Source organism: Nerophis ophidion, linkage group LG01 (genome assembly GCF_033978795.1).
Source record: "Nerophis ophidion isolate RoL-2023_Sa linkage group LG01, RoL_Noph_v1.0, whole genome shotgun sequence".
Lineage (NCBI taxonomy): Eukaryota > Metazoa > Chordata > Actinopteri > Syngnathiformes > Syngnathidae > Nerophis > Nerophis ophidion.
Genome location: NC_084611.1, coordinates 54979552 through 54995189, shown reverse-complemented (window position 1 = coordinate 54995189; position 15638 = coordinate 54979552). Strand labels below are relative to the sequence as shown.

General features: G+C 38.7%; 1 protein-coding gene across 8 annotated transcripts in view; it reads left to right on the top strand.

The window, feature by feature from the left end:
- Window positions 1-3858: 3858 nt before the first annotated feature.
- Window positions 3859-15638, top strand: part of dtd1 (D-aminoacyl-tRNA deacylase 1) — a 52033-nt gene continuing 40253 nt past the window's right edge. For 7 of the 8 annotated variants that reach the window (XM_061907706.1, XM_061907675.1, XM_061907697.1 and 4 more), the window contains exons 1-3: window positions 3859-4005; window positions 4237-4327; window positions 8173-8408. In XM_061907706.1, the coding sequence (XP_061763690.1) occupies window positions 3963-4005; window positions 4237-4327; window positions 8173-8408 (370 nt within the window). In that variant the 5' untranslated portion in view covers window positions 3859-3962. Of the gene's footprint in view, window positions 4111-4236; window positions 4328-8172; window positions 8409-15638 lie in introns of all 8 variants that reach the window. The other variant, XM_061907715.1, reaches the window with a different exon arrangement.

The following is a 15638-nucleotide window of genomic DNA, read 5'->3' as shown; positions in this document are numbered from 1 at the left end:
GTTGTTCTTCAATCATTTAAAATGACCGTATTGTCGAAAATTAGTGTACTATAAAATATCTGAATGAATTCTGAATGTGTCGATATGACCTAAAATACTCTATTTGACCTAAATTACTTCAAATTTGGGTGATCTAATATCAAGTAAATACTGAAAAGGACTAGTATGAATAATACTTTTGATCATTAAATTTATTAGTGAGGGTGCCGCAAAAAATATCTCTGTTTCTCAGCTGTAGGCCATATAGGCTCAGTTGTAATACACTTTTTCACCACGTGTGGCAGTAACCACACTTTCAAACAAAAGTAAAGTCATATAGAAATTTTTGTTGAGCGTAAAAATTATGACTGAAGTGATTAAGCTATATTTTCTTTTGTACTTTAATTTTATTGACGGTTATTTCAAAAAAACAAATTCTTATTTAGTTATAATTTATTCATTTTACCACTGCAAAATTGTATTTGAATTTATAGTCCCTTCTTTTGCAGTCCATTTTGTTAGTATTTACGTTGGGGTTTTTATTTTTTAAGTTAATCATTTCAAACTGTAAGTATGTGACATTAATATTGAATATGATTAAAATCAAGACTAAGATGACTAATTCAGTGTTATCATTAGAGTGGGCTCCCGTACCCCTCTGTAGCAGAAAAGTCGGGCCCTAGGGTCAAAAAGGTGAAGAGGCCCTGGAATAAAATACAGGACAAGCATTATAGGCAAAAATAATAGTTTTATGAACATGTTTGTAAACAATTCAATATATAACAACATAAGACAATATCAACTAAAGCAGGGGTCACCAAACTTTTTGACTCGGGGGCCACATTAGGTTAAAAAAATTTGGCCGGGGGCCGAACTTTGTATGTATATATATATATATATATATATATATACAGTATATATACATATATATATATATATATATATATATATATATATATACACACACACATACTGTATACACATATGTATGTATATATACAGTATACATATATATGTATATACATATAAATAAATATATATACATACATATATATATATATACATTTATATGTATGTATGTATATATGTACCTACATACATACATATGTATATATATACATATATACAGTGGGGCAAAAAAAGTATTTAGTCAGCCACCGATTGTGCAAGTTCTCCCACTTAAAATGACAGAGGTCTGTAATTTTCATCATAGGTACACTTCCACTGTGAGAGACAGAATGTGAAAAAGAAATACAGGAATTCAAATTGTAGGATAGGAATTTGAAAGAATGTATTTGTAAATTATGGTGGGAAATAAGTATTTGGTCAACCATTCAAAGCTCTCACTGATGGAAGGAGGTTTTGGCTCAAAATCTCAAGATACATGGCCCCATTCATTCTTTCCTTAACACGGATCAATCGTCCTGTCCCCTTAGCAGAAAAACAGCCCCAAAGCATGATGTTTCCACCCCCATGCTTCACAGTAGGTATGGTATTCTTGGGATGCAACTCACTATTCTTCTTCCTCCAAACACGACAAGTTGAGTTTATACCAAAAAGTTCTATTTTGGTTTCATCTGACCACATGACATTCTCCCAATCCTCTGCTGTATCATCCATGTATCCATTTTGGTATAAACTCAACTCGTCGTGTTTGGAGGAAGAAGAATACTGAGTTGCATCCCAAGAACACCATACCTACTGTGAAGCATGGGGGTGGAAAAATCATGCTTTGGGGCTGTTTTTCTGCTAAGAGGACAGGACGATTGATCCGTGTTAAGGAAAGAATGAAAGGGGCCATGTATCTTGAGATTTTGAGCCAAAACCTTCTACCATCAGTGTAAGCTTTGAATGGTTGACCAAATACTTATTTTTCCACCATAATTTACAAATACATTCTTTAAAATTCCTACAATGTGAATTTCTTAATTTTTTTTAAATCACATTCTGTCTCTTAGAGTTGAAGTGTACCTATGATGAAAATTACAGACCTTTGTCATCATTTTAAGTGGGAGAACTTGCACAATCGGTGGCTGACTGTACACATATACACACATATATATACATATATATACACATACAGTATACATATACACATTTAATTGTATATAAATATATATATGTATGTTTATATAGGGGCTTCACTGTGGAAGAGGGGTTAGTGCGTCTGCCTCACAATACGAAGTTCCTGCAGTCCGGGGTTCAAATCCAGGCTCGGGATCTTTCTGTGTGGAGTTTGCATATTCTCCCCTTGAATGCGTGGGTTCCCTCCGGGTACTCCGGCTTCCTCCCACTTCCAAAGACATGCACTTGTGGACAAGTGGTTGGCAACATTAAATTGGCCCTAGTGTGTGAATGTGAGTGTGAATGTTGTCTGTCTATCTGTGTTGGCCCTGCGATGAGATGTCGACTTGTCCAGGGTATACTTCCGCCCAATTGTAGCTGAGATAGGCGACAGCGCCCCCCGCGACCCCGAAAGGGAATAAGCGGTAGAAAATGGATGGATGGATGTTTATATAGTATGTACAAATATATGTATACATGTGTGCGTCCATCCATCCATTTTTCTACCGCTTATTCCCTTTGGGGTTGCGGGGGGCGCTGGTGCCTATCTCAGCTACAATCGGGCGGAAGGCGGGTACACCCTGGACAAGTCGCCATCTCATCGCAGGGCCAACACAGATAGACAAACAACATGCACACTCACATTCACACACTAGGGCCAATTTAGCGTTGCCAATCAACCTATCCCCAGGTGCATGTCTTTGGAAGTGGGAGGAAGCCCGAGTACCTGGAAGGAACCCACGCATTCATGGACAGGACATGCAAACGCCACACAGAAAGATCCCGAGCCCGGGATTGAACCCCAGACTACTCAGGACCTTTGTATTGTGAGGCAGACGCACTAACCCTGTAAAGCCCTATTTATATATATGTATGTATATATATTTATATATACATACAGTGGGGCAAAAAAGTATTTAGTCAGCCACCGATTGTGCAAGTTCTCCCACTTAAAATGATGACAGAGGTCTGTAATTTTTATCATGGGTACACTTCAACTGTGAGAGACAGAATGTGAAAAAAAATCCTGCGATGAGGTGGCGACTTGTCCAGGGTGTACACCGCCTTCCGCCCAGTTGTAGCTGAGATAGGCACCAGCGCCTCCCACAACCCCAAAGGGAATAAGCAGTAGAAAATGGATGGATGGATTGACAATATCCCAATTCATATGGAAACGGGGTTTGTATGTATATATGTACAAATATATCTATATATATGTCTGCGTATATATACATTTATATGTATACTGTATATAAATGTATGTATGTATGTATATATTTATATGTATGTATATATGTATGTATATATATTTTTATATATTTATATGTATGTATATATGTATGTATATATATTTGTATGTATATATATATATATATATATATATATATATATATATATATATTCAGAGCGCGATGATGTCAAATTATCAATTGGAAAATGCATTTTTAGACAACATGATTTGCATGAGCGGCTGGGAGACGTCGAGTGTAACAAGCGGTAGAACATGGATTAGAAAGGACAACTTTTAAATAATAACAACCAAAAAAATAATAATAACATTTTTAAAATGTTTTGCTATTTCTTTTAACTTGCGACTTCCCACGTGCCATATTTTGGACGCTGTTGGGCCATAATTTGGGGACCCTTGAACTAAGTGATTTACATTTCATGTAAATATGATATAGTAAATAGTGAAAAGATATTAAACAACATGAACTAAAAAACACCAACTGACATTTCTAAAAAATTTAACTAGAGAGACGTAAAAAAACATCAGATACTACCGTTGGCAATGATAGTGTCGACAGATGGATCGATGTCTCCCACCTTACTGTACTGATATCCGACCGGTAGGCGGCGACAACACTGCATGCTGCCCTGTCAGTGTGCTACCGAAAACATTTCCCTCAAAAATAACAATGAAAGCAATCATCCAGAGAGTTACAAGAGCGTCCGTGACAGGTGAACGGGGGCGTTGAACTAAACAAGTGGTTATTTTATGCTTTAATGTGTTGTTCGTATCAATTCGTGGATGATTTAATTCAGTGGCGTCAAGAATGGCTGAGTGTAAGCTAGCCTTAGCATTAGCACTACATAGTAAAGAGTTGGAAGTACATAACAGTACAATAAAGTACCTGCACTTGTTCAATAATGTAATCACTCGTAAATATTTTGTCGTTTGTTTTCCTGCAGTGGGAGATGAGCAGATCAGTTCAATAGGGCGAGGTGTGTGTGTACTACTGGGGATATCTGTGGACGATACACACGCCGATGCGGAGTATATGTGAGTACAAACTGGGTTGTAACTGATATAAAGCTTCTTATTTAAATCCACTTGTTACTGGGAAGAGTGTTAAGAACAACTCAATTAGGCAAGCACGTCATTGAAGGTTTTTACGGTTTGGATATCTTATTTTACCAAAAGCTCAGAAGTTTAAGGTAGGATGACCATATTCTGAAATCACAAAAAGAGGACACAGGTGAAAATTTGCCAATGATACTCGGAACTTGCTTTATAAATAATACAAACCCCGTTTCCATATGAGTTGGGAAATTGTGTTAGATGTAAATATAAACGGAATTCAATGATTTGCAAATCATTCTCAACCCATATTCAGTCGAATATGCTACAAAGACAACATATTTGATGTTCAAACTGATGAACATTTTATTTTTTTTTGCAAATAATAATTACCTTTAGAATTTGATGCCAGCAACAAAGAAGTTGGGAAAGGTGGCAATAAATACTGATAAATGAGGAATGCTCATCAAACACTTATTTGGAATATCCCACAGGTGTGCAGGCTAATTGGGAACTGGTGGGTGCCATGATTGGGTATAAAAACAGCTTTCCAAAAATTACTCGGTCTATCACCAGAAAGGATGGGGCGAGGTACACCCCTTTGTCCACAACTGCGTGAGCAAATTGTCAAACAGTTTAAAAACAACGTTTCTCAAAGTGCAATTGCAAGAAATTCAGGGATTTCAACATCTACGGTCCATAATATCATCAAAAGGTTTAGATAATCTGGAGAAATCACTCTACGTAAGCGGCATGGCCGGAAACCAACACTGAAAGACCGTGACCTTCGATCCTTCAGACGGCACTGTATCAAAAACCGACATCAATCTCTAAAGGATATCACCACATGGGTTCAGGAACACTTCAGAAAACCACTGTCACTAAATACCGACTGACCGACGGACCGACCGTCATTGATTCCTTCAGGAGAGTTCCCTCAGTAAACCGTTCACACTTAAAATAGAAGAAAAAAGTCAAATTTTCGTGGCTTGATTAAGTGCAAAAAAAATGATGATAAAAATAATACAAAATTAAATACAAAACAGTCACAAAAAAGCAAGTAAACCGTGACAAAAACATATCAAAACTAGGTCTGGGTGATATGGCCTTTAATTAATATCTCGATATTTTTAGCCCAGGTCACGATACACGATTTACATCTCGATATTTTGCCTTAGCCTTGAATGAACATTTGATGCATATAATCGCAGCAGTATGATGATTCTATGTGTCTACATTAAAACATTCTTCTTCATAATGCATTAATATATGCTAATTTTATCTTTCATGCAGAGAGGGAAATCACAATTAAGTCCATTAACCAAAAGTGTATTTATTAAACAGTTATTAAGCAGTGGCACAAACATTCATGTCATTTCCAAAACAGAAAGTGCAAGATTGTCAGAGACATTTTCAAACAAGTTATGAGTGCACTTTTGTGCATGATGTCACTAAGATGACATATCAAGACAACACTAAATTAAAGTGCACGTTTTGTACAAAACACCACTACAATAGTTTAAAACAAATAAAGTGCACTTTAGTGCATGATGTCACACAAGATATTTCAATAAGTGTCAAATAAAATGAGCTGCATAATAGGAAATCAAATAGCTATGTGGTAGGTTACTACGGAAGGTATCTCCTTATGTTGTTGACTATTTTTTTCATACGGTGTTGATGTGGAAATGGTTGCCTCGGCATTTTGTTGGTGTGGCACCGAATAGAGATGTTGAGATGCGGAATAAGCACTCTTCATTCTCTAACAGGTGACTTTTCAAATGATGCTACATATTAGCAGTAATGCTACTTTTTGTAGCAACGTATTTGCCCCACACTTGACAAATTACGGGTGTTTGTTCGACCCCCTGCGGTTTTTCTTGGGAATCAATTCTTCCTTCATTTGTTACCAGATTCCAACCTTCTTTCTCTAGTATTACCACTTACACCACAGCTAACGTTACCCATGCTGCTATGTATGTGACGTATGTAAGAAGGTGCGCTTGCTGTCTGTGAGAAGGAGATACAAGAAAGAGTGGGAAGAGCCTGTAGTGTAATGCCCGCAGTTAAAAGCAACTGCGTGAGAACATACTCAAATATCACGATATAGTCATTTTTTATATCGCACAGAGACAAACCCGCGATATATCGAGTATATCGATTTATCACCCAGCCCTGATTTGAATTGAATTGAAGTATTTATTTCAAAAATGCAAATACAACACATTATTATTTTTTTTTTTTACATCTTGACAGAGACATTTGTGCAAGGCTTGAAAAGGGGTTGGATGAAGCAGATGCTTATAATATCCCAACCCTCGGCCTCTCACTCATTCAACATTTAACATAAACAATGTAATACAAGAAAAATACCATTCCAACAAATACAATAAAAACTCCTGTACACTAACAATATAATAGTACCACTGTTAGTATGAGACAAGACAAGGCACGCACGCACGCACGCACACACACACACACACACACACACACACACACACACACACACACACACACACACACACACACACACACAGGCCCAAACAGTCTTTGACCATACACCTTTCTCCCATCGCTCTGTGCCTGGCCTGGGCAATTATTTTGACTCTGGGGCCACATTTACAGAAATAAATGTGTCTGGGGCCGGTATATCTATTTTTAGGAACACTAATACAAAACCTCACAATAATGTCTGATTGAGTGCTAAAAAAAGTTATGACAGACCGCCTTAAAAAACATAATGGAATTTTAAATTTTTTATATGAACGATAAAACACTGAATATTGACAAAATATGAATGTCACACCCCCTTTCAATCGACATATTTTAGAATCAAGTGAAACGCAAAAAAAATGCAACAAACAGTGAAATATGAACGCAAAGGGTACAAAATAAACCCACCTACAATCTGATACATCTGAGTAATCACTAAGCTTTAGAACATTGTTGTGAAAAGCTAATTCCGCATCTGTGGAAACGCTTCCCGCCCACACTGCTCTGTGCCTCGTCTGAGCTGCTGTGACGTACATGACCATAATATCTAATTAGATTACCATAGTAACTGGTATATCATCCATAAATGCAGATTCCAACCATTGAAACACTTTGTATAGTTGAAGACATTAGAAACCATCACTGCACATCCTAATGGCAGCTACACTTTACATCTTAAAGATCTAAAAAAATAATTTGGGAATGTCCGGCGGGCCAGATTTAAAAGCTTAACGGGCCGCAAACGGGCCGCATGTGCCCCCCGGGCCTTAATTTGCCCAGGTCTGCTCTGAGCGGAGGGCATCACTCTCTTTCCTCCTTGTACTTCTTCAGTTACCCTTTTTTAAAACTGTGTCCTGGGTTCAATCCCGGGCTTGAGATCTTTCCGTTGGTTCCTGCCGAGTACTCCGGCTTCCTCCCACCTCCAAAGACATGCACCTGGGGATAGGTTGATTGGCAACACTAAATTGGCCGTAGCGTGTGAATGTGAGTGTGAATGTTGTCTGTCTATCTGTTTTGGCCCTGCTATCTGTGTTGGCCCTGCGATGAGGTGGCGACTTGTCCAGGGTGTACTTTGCCTTCCGCCCAAATGCAGCTGAGATAGGCTCCAGCACCCTCCGTGACCCAAAAAGGGACAAGCAGTAGAAAATGGATGAATGGATGGATGGATTTTTAAAAGTACATAATTACAAAAAAGTTATTTCTTTTAAAAAATTCCATTAACAACCTTATTTAGCTTGTGTTCTCTGATACTAGGTTAATCAATTATTCTCTTAACCTGCTCAGAGTTTCTGTATTTCGCAGTGTTTCCTGTACTTGTTTTTTCTTGTCTGCAGAGTACGTAAGATACTCAATCTGCGGCTTTTTGAGGACGAGAACGGGCGGGCATGGAGCAAAAGTGTCATGGACCGGAATTTGGAGGTGCTGTGCGTGAGTCAGTTCACCCTGCAGTGCATACTTAAAGGCAACAAGCCGGACTTCCACTCAGCGATGCCCGCAGAGTTGGCCCAACCTTTCTACGCCAGCATCCTGGAGAATATGAGGAGTGGCTACAAGCCCGAGCTTGTTAAAGGTGGGTTAACTGATGACACTTTCATGTGGTTCTTTACATAACAGTCTGGGGAAAACTTTGTTTTGTCTCTAAAAGTGCTGGTCGTTGAAGTCTAGCTCATAGGGCTAGACTCAATGACATGTCATTGAGTAAAGCACAGACATCCACCTATGCTAAATTGGTGCCAACAGACTCAAACTGTAATACATTCCTTTATCCGCATCTTTATCTAGATCATGGGTGTCCAAACTACGGCCCACAGGCCATGTGCGGCTTACCAGTGTCTTCAAAACAGACCTGCGAGACGTCATGACTTTAATAAGGAATTTGGCTGCAGGGAGATTTCAAGTCATTTTGAAAGATGATTTATATGCTTCTACTAGGGCTGTTCGTTATATCGATATACTCAATATATCGCGGGTTTGTCTCTGTGCGATATGAAAAATGACTATATCGTGATATTCGAGTATACATTCTCACGCAGTTGCTTTTAGCTGTGGGCATTACACTGCATGCGTTTCCCACTCTTTCTTGTCTCTCCTTCTCCCAGAGACATGAAAAACAAGCGCGCCTGTGGGGATGAAAGGTGGCGACATGGTAACGTTAGCTGTGATGCTAACGGTGCGGTGCGGGTGGTAATACGAGACAGAGAAGATGCGAATCTGGTAACAAATGAAGGAAGAATTAATTCGCAAGAAAAACAGCAAGGGGTCCATTGTCTGGCGGTGGTTTGGCTTCAAGCGGGAAGATGTTGAACAATTATGCGGCAAAAGCGTTGCTACACTGAAGCAGCACCACTGCTAATGTAGTATAATTTGAAAAGTCACCCGCTCGAGCAGTGGTTCTCAAATGGGGGTACTTGAAGGTATGCCAAGGGGTACGTGAGATTTTTAAAAAATATTCTAAATAAATAGCAACAATTTTAAAATCCTTTATAAATATATTTATTGAATAATACTTCAACAAAATATGAATGTAAGTTCATGAACTGTGAAAAGAAATGCAACAATGCAATATTCAGTGTTGACAGCTAGATTTTTTGAGGACATCTTCCATAAATATTGATGTGAAAGATTTATTTTTTTGTGAAAAAATGTTTAGAACTAAGTTCATGAATCTAGATGGATCTCTATTACAATCCCCAAAGAGGGCACTTTAAGTTGATGATTGCTTCTACAAACTCTGTTTCCATATGAGTTGGGAAATTGTGTTAGATGTAAATATAAACAGATTTTATTATTATTATTTTTATATATATATATATATATATATTATTATTATTTATTTTTTTTGTCATGAAAAAGGGAGTTTTTTGGGTTGGTGCACTTATTATAAGTGTATCTTGTTTTTTTTTTAATGTTGATTTAATAAAAAATAAAAAATGTTAAATATAAAAAAAATTATAAGAAATTCTTTTGCGGCCCGGTACCAATCGAGTGGTTGGGGACCACTGCTGTATTTTACTTCTTTATCTCTTTTTTTCGACCAAAAATGTTTTGCTCTGATTAGGGGGTACTTGAATTAAAAACATTTTCACAGGGGGTACATCACTGAAAAAAGGTTGAGAAACACTGCGCTAAAGAATAAGGAGTGCTTGAAACTCTGCATGTCAACATCTCCATTTGGCACCACACCAATAAAATGCCAAAGCAACTATTTCCAGATCAACACCGTATGAAAATAATAGTCAACAACAGAAGGCGATAACGTCCGCAGGACATACACTATTTGATTTTCTATTATGCAGCTCATTTTTATTTGACAGTTATTGAAATATCTTGTGTGACATCATGCACAAAAGTGCACTTTATTTGTTTTAAACTATTCTAGTGGCATTCTGTAAAAAAAGTACACTTTTATTTAGTGTTGTTCTGATATGTCATCTTAGTGACATCATGCACAAAAGTGCACTCATAGCTTGTTTTAAAATGTCTTTGACAGTCTTGCACTTTGTGTTTTGGAAATGACATGAATGTTTGTGCCACTGCTTAATAACTGTTTAATAAATACAGTTTTGGTCAATTGACTTAGTTTTGATTTCCCTCTCTGCATGAAAGTTTAAAGTAAGCACATATTAGTGAAGTATGAACAAGACTGTTTAATGTAGACACATAGAATCATCTTACTGCTGTGATTATAGTCATCAAATGTTCATTCAAGGCTAAGGCAAAATATCGAGATATATATCTTGTATCGTGACATGGGCTAAAAATATTGAGATATTAATTAAAGGCCATATCGCCCAGCCCTATTGCCATCTTGTGGAGTAATTCAGGTCCATGACAAATTAGAATTCTTTGAATGATATAAAGGTGCAACCGTTACTTAGAAAACCCAAAACCAGTTTAGTTGGCAAGTTGTCGATCGTAAATAAAAATACAATATATTGATTTGCAAATCCTTTTCAACTTATATCCAATTGAATGGACTGGAAAGACAAGATATTCAATGTTCGAACTGAGGAACTTATTTTTTTGTGCAAATAATCATTAATTTAGAATTTAATGGCAGCAACATTTGTAGACCTATGATACAATTTATGGTTGAGGCGGAAAGTGGGGTCACAAAATGTTTTCTTCTTCCTGGATGGGCACAACAGAAAATGGTTAAGAAGCACTGGCCTATACTCACCACTAGTCGGCGCCTCGCACCCAATTATGTTTTTATTGATTGATTGAAATTTTTATTAGTAAACTGCACAGTACAGTACATATTCCGTACAATTGACCACTAAATGGTAACACCCCAATAAGTTTTTCAACGTATGGTAATTATTATTATCATGTTAATCACTGTAAGGCCGACAACAATGGACTCCCCATCAGCTTGCTGTAAAAGTCATGTTTTAGCCAGGGACGAAATTTAGATTTAAGAGTTTGCTTGAATACAGAGGAAGTACAAGTTATTTTTGTAATTTTCTTTATTTGTGTGAAACTATTTTAATACTATTTGACTCAATCCTGACTTTATTTAGATGCACATTATGGAGTTTTAGGATTGATTGATTGATTGAAACTTTTTTTAGTAGATTGCACAGTACAGTACATATTCTGTACAATTGACCACTAAATGGTAACACCCGAAAAAGTTTTTCAACTTGTTTAAGTCGGGGTCCACGTTAATCAATTCAGGGTAGGAATTCATTATAAACAAAGTACCGGTATTTATTTTTAGTGCAAAACAACAAAATTAACAATTAAGGGAAAATAAGTTTACAAGTGCTACTTTACCATTTTCTGACATTATTTGAATCAAACCAATGCTTTTATGTTATCCATAATGTGAAGGTGCTCTCTAATTGCTAGACTACCAGAGACTGAAAGGTTGGCAATCCTCTATTAAATACATCTGTGATAAGTGTGTCTGGCAAGGTAATGAGATTTGTTATTACATTTCATATTAAGCACCTTGTTATGTATTAATTACTGCAAAAACATAATCATCATTCACCATTTATTTGTATTCCTTTCATGAAAATGCATATATACAAGCCACATACAGTTGACACTTTCATTGTTTTTTTGTTTCTTATACATTTCCAGGATCAGAAAGGAGCAGATGGCATAATACTATTCTTATATTTATTTGCCCCCTTTTTAACACAAATGATTTTAGATGACTTTATAACTGTTTACACCACCAACACCCGAACTCCAACATACTTTTTACATTTCGTTTAAGAATGTTCACAATGACACGTCCAATCTAAATCAAAATTCAGTTTGATATAATTCCAGTTTTCTCTTTTTGTAACTCTTTTTCAATACAAAAATATTCTTACAACTTTTTAAATCTTTGTTCAGAGGATTCCATGCTTTTACATCCGCAACAGACAAGCACATTTTTTTCAAATTTGTTCATACTCTTGGACATTTAAAGTCATATGGCGTTCTGTGGTTCTCATCTTCAGACGTGACCACGAATAACTTTTGTAGGTCCTTCGGAAGAACTTTATTTCTAGCTTTGAACATCAATAATAGAGTATTAAATTCTACAATGTCTTTTAGTTTTAATAATCTTGACCTAATGAAGAGTGGATTTGTCTGGTCTCTGTAGCCCACAATAAAAATTATACGAATTGCTCTTTTCTGTGAAAGAAATAAAGGCCCTATGTTGCTGTGATATGTATTTCCCTATATTTCTGCACAATAATTGAAATAAGGTAGAATCATTGAGCAATATATTATTCTCATTGTATTATACGGGAAACTGTATATAACCTTGGTCAAAATAAATAAGCCTTTAGATACCTTATTTTTCACATGCAATATATGAGCTTTCCTTGTCAACTTTTCATCTAAGATGACCCCAAGAAATCTGATTTCAGACACTTTCTCAATTTTCACACTTCTATCTTTCTTTTATTACTGAATATCATACATTTAGTCTTTTCCAAATTTAAAGGTAATTTATTTACATCAAATCACAATTTTAGTTTAACCATTTCCTCTTCAATATTATCGGCTAAGATTTTCAAGTCATCTCCTGAACAGTATAAATTTGTATTGTCTGCGATTAATACGCACTGTAAAATTTTCGAAACCTCACAAATATAATTTATACATAAAGTAAAAAGTTTGGGTCCTAAAATCGAACCTTGTGGAATTCCACATTCAATATTCATACATTCTGACCTATGCTCATCGATCTCAACATATTGCTGTCGTTGTTGTAAATAGCTGCTTAACCAGTCCAGTGCAGCTCCTCTGTGTGAGAAAATCATGGGTACTTTTAACTTTAATGAGTATATTTAATATCCTTGAATAGAATAAGGTATTTATTTGGAGCAAATGCTCATCAACAACTAGTTTGACACCTGCAGATAAATACATATCAGTAGGAATAGGTAAAAACAACAATTTTATAGATAATGGGTCAGTTTTTTTTTAAATTTTGAAATATCGATTCACAGTATCAAATGGGGCATGACAGAAAATCGTTAAGAACCAATTGGTTAAGGCAGTGTTTTTCAACCTTTTTTAAGCCCAGGCACATTTTTTTCATTAAAAAAAAAAATACGGAGGCACACCACCTGTCACGGTTTGATATTACAAGTGTGGCGAGGAACCCAAGGATGCAGACACACGAAAGGTGAGTAAAACAGTCTTTACTCAGTAAAATGTACTCACAACTAAGGGTGCTCCAAAAGGAGAGAACTAAGGACGACGAAGCAAGAAGGTAAACTCAAAAAGGGCTTCGTGGCAAAAACAACAAAAGTTATCCAATCGAAACTAAAACTTGGGCTGGAGTTTGCAAGACGTGCAACTACAAACTAAGACACAGGCTGGATGGCACCAGGAGCAGTCAGGAACAAGCGTAGCAAAATGCAGGAGAGGTCTCGGAGTGAAGCCACAGGGTTGAATCGCCAAGTGCCATCCACCTGCCAAATTGCAGGTTAAATATCCTCAATCAAAATTAGAAACAGCTGTGCACGTCTCGCAGCTCCACCCACGAGAGAGACGGGAACTGCAGGGGAAAGAGAACTGGAGTGAGGTCACTAGGTCAACTGCACCAACAAAGGAAACTGAATACAAACCACTAGGTGGCAGCAGGTGGTGACAGTATCCCCCCCCCTTAATCAACGGACGCCACCTGGCGGACCTCCTGGCTTCTCAGGAAATCTACGATAAAAATCAGTGATTAAGGATTTATCAAGTATAAGAGAACGAGATATCCACGAGCGATCCTCTGGCGAGTAACCCTTCCAGTCGATCAGAAACTGTACCCCCTTGCCTCGCCTCCTGGCGTCCAGAATGGTGTTGACAATGTAGGCCGGATGACCCTTCACCTGCAGAGGAGCTGGGGGGGACACTGAAGGGGGACTAAGGTCGCTTGACTCAACGGGCTTCAGGCGGGAGACATGGTAGACAGGGTATGACTTGAACGACTTAGGTACCTTGAGTCGAGCTGTGACAGGGGTGATCATCCGTTCCACCTCATATGGTCCTATGAATCTGGGTGCCAGTTTCCTTGACTCCCCTGGCAGCGTAACGTCTCTGGATGAGAGCCAAACCTTTTGGCCGGGTTTGTAGTCAGGGGCTGGTCTTCGGTGACGATTAGCCACGGTCTGGTTTCGTCTGGCAGTTTGAGACAAGGCGGCACGGGTATCACGCCAAACACGGTGCGCCCGGCGCAGGAAGGCATTCACGGAAGGAACTGCGGACTCAACCTCCTGAGAGGGAAATATAGGAGGTTGAAAGCCATGCACAACATGGAAAGGAGACCGGCCAGTAGATGAACAAATGAGGGTGTTACGGGCATACTCCACCCAAGGGAGATAGGTGGACCACAATGCTGGATGTTGGTGACAGACACATCTCAAGGCCGCTCCTAAGTCCTGGTTGGCTCTTTCGGATTGTCCATTAGATTGCGGGTGGTATCCTGATGACATACTGACGGTCGCCCCCAACAGGTTGCAGAATGCTCTGCATGTAGCCGAAGAAAACTGAGGTCCTCTGTCTGATACCACATCCATTGGGATTCCGTGAAGACGAACCACGTGGGTGACCAGCAATTTTGCCGTTTCCAGGGAGGAGGGAAGTCTACGAAGGGGGATAAAATGTGTAAACTTAGAAAACCTATCAACAATGGTGAGGATAACAGAAAACCCCCTGGAGATGGGTAGACCTGTGACGAAGTCCAGAGCAATGTGCAACCATGGACGAGAGGGGATGGGAAGGGGCTGCAGCAACCCCGCCGGAGCCATATGGGATGGTTTGCTCCTGGCGCAGACCTGGCATGCGGCCACAAATCTCCTAGTGTCCTTTTGAACGGTTGGCCACCAAAATCGCTGAGTCAGTAGGAACTCAGTGCGTTTGGCCCCAGGGTGGCAGGCGATCTTGGAGGAGTGAGCCCAAGACAAGACTTCTGGACGGAGAGTCTTTGGTACAAAAAGGCGACCAGGGGGGCAACCAGCCGGAGTAGGAGAGTCCCTGGTAGCCTCCGACACCCGCTTCTCAATTTTCCACTGTACTGCACCAATGATCCGGGACTGGGGAATGATGGTCTCTGGGGGGGTGTCTTCTGTAGAGGGAGAGAACATCCTCGACAATGCATCAGGTTTAACGTTGTGTGACCCTGGGCGAAAAGTGATGCAATAATCAAACCTAGTGAGGAATAGTGACCAACGGGCCTGGCGGGGATTGAGGCGTTGAGCAGAGCGAAGGTAGGCTAGGTTACGATGATCAGTGTATATGATGACAGGATGTTTGGCCCCCTCTAGCCAGTGCCCCCATTCTTGAAGAGCCAGGA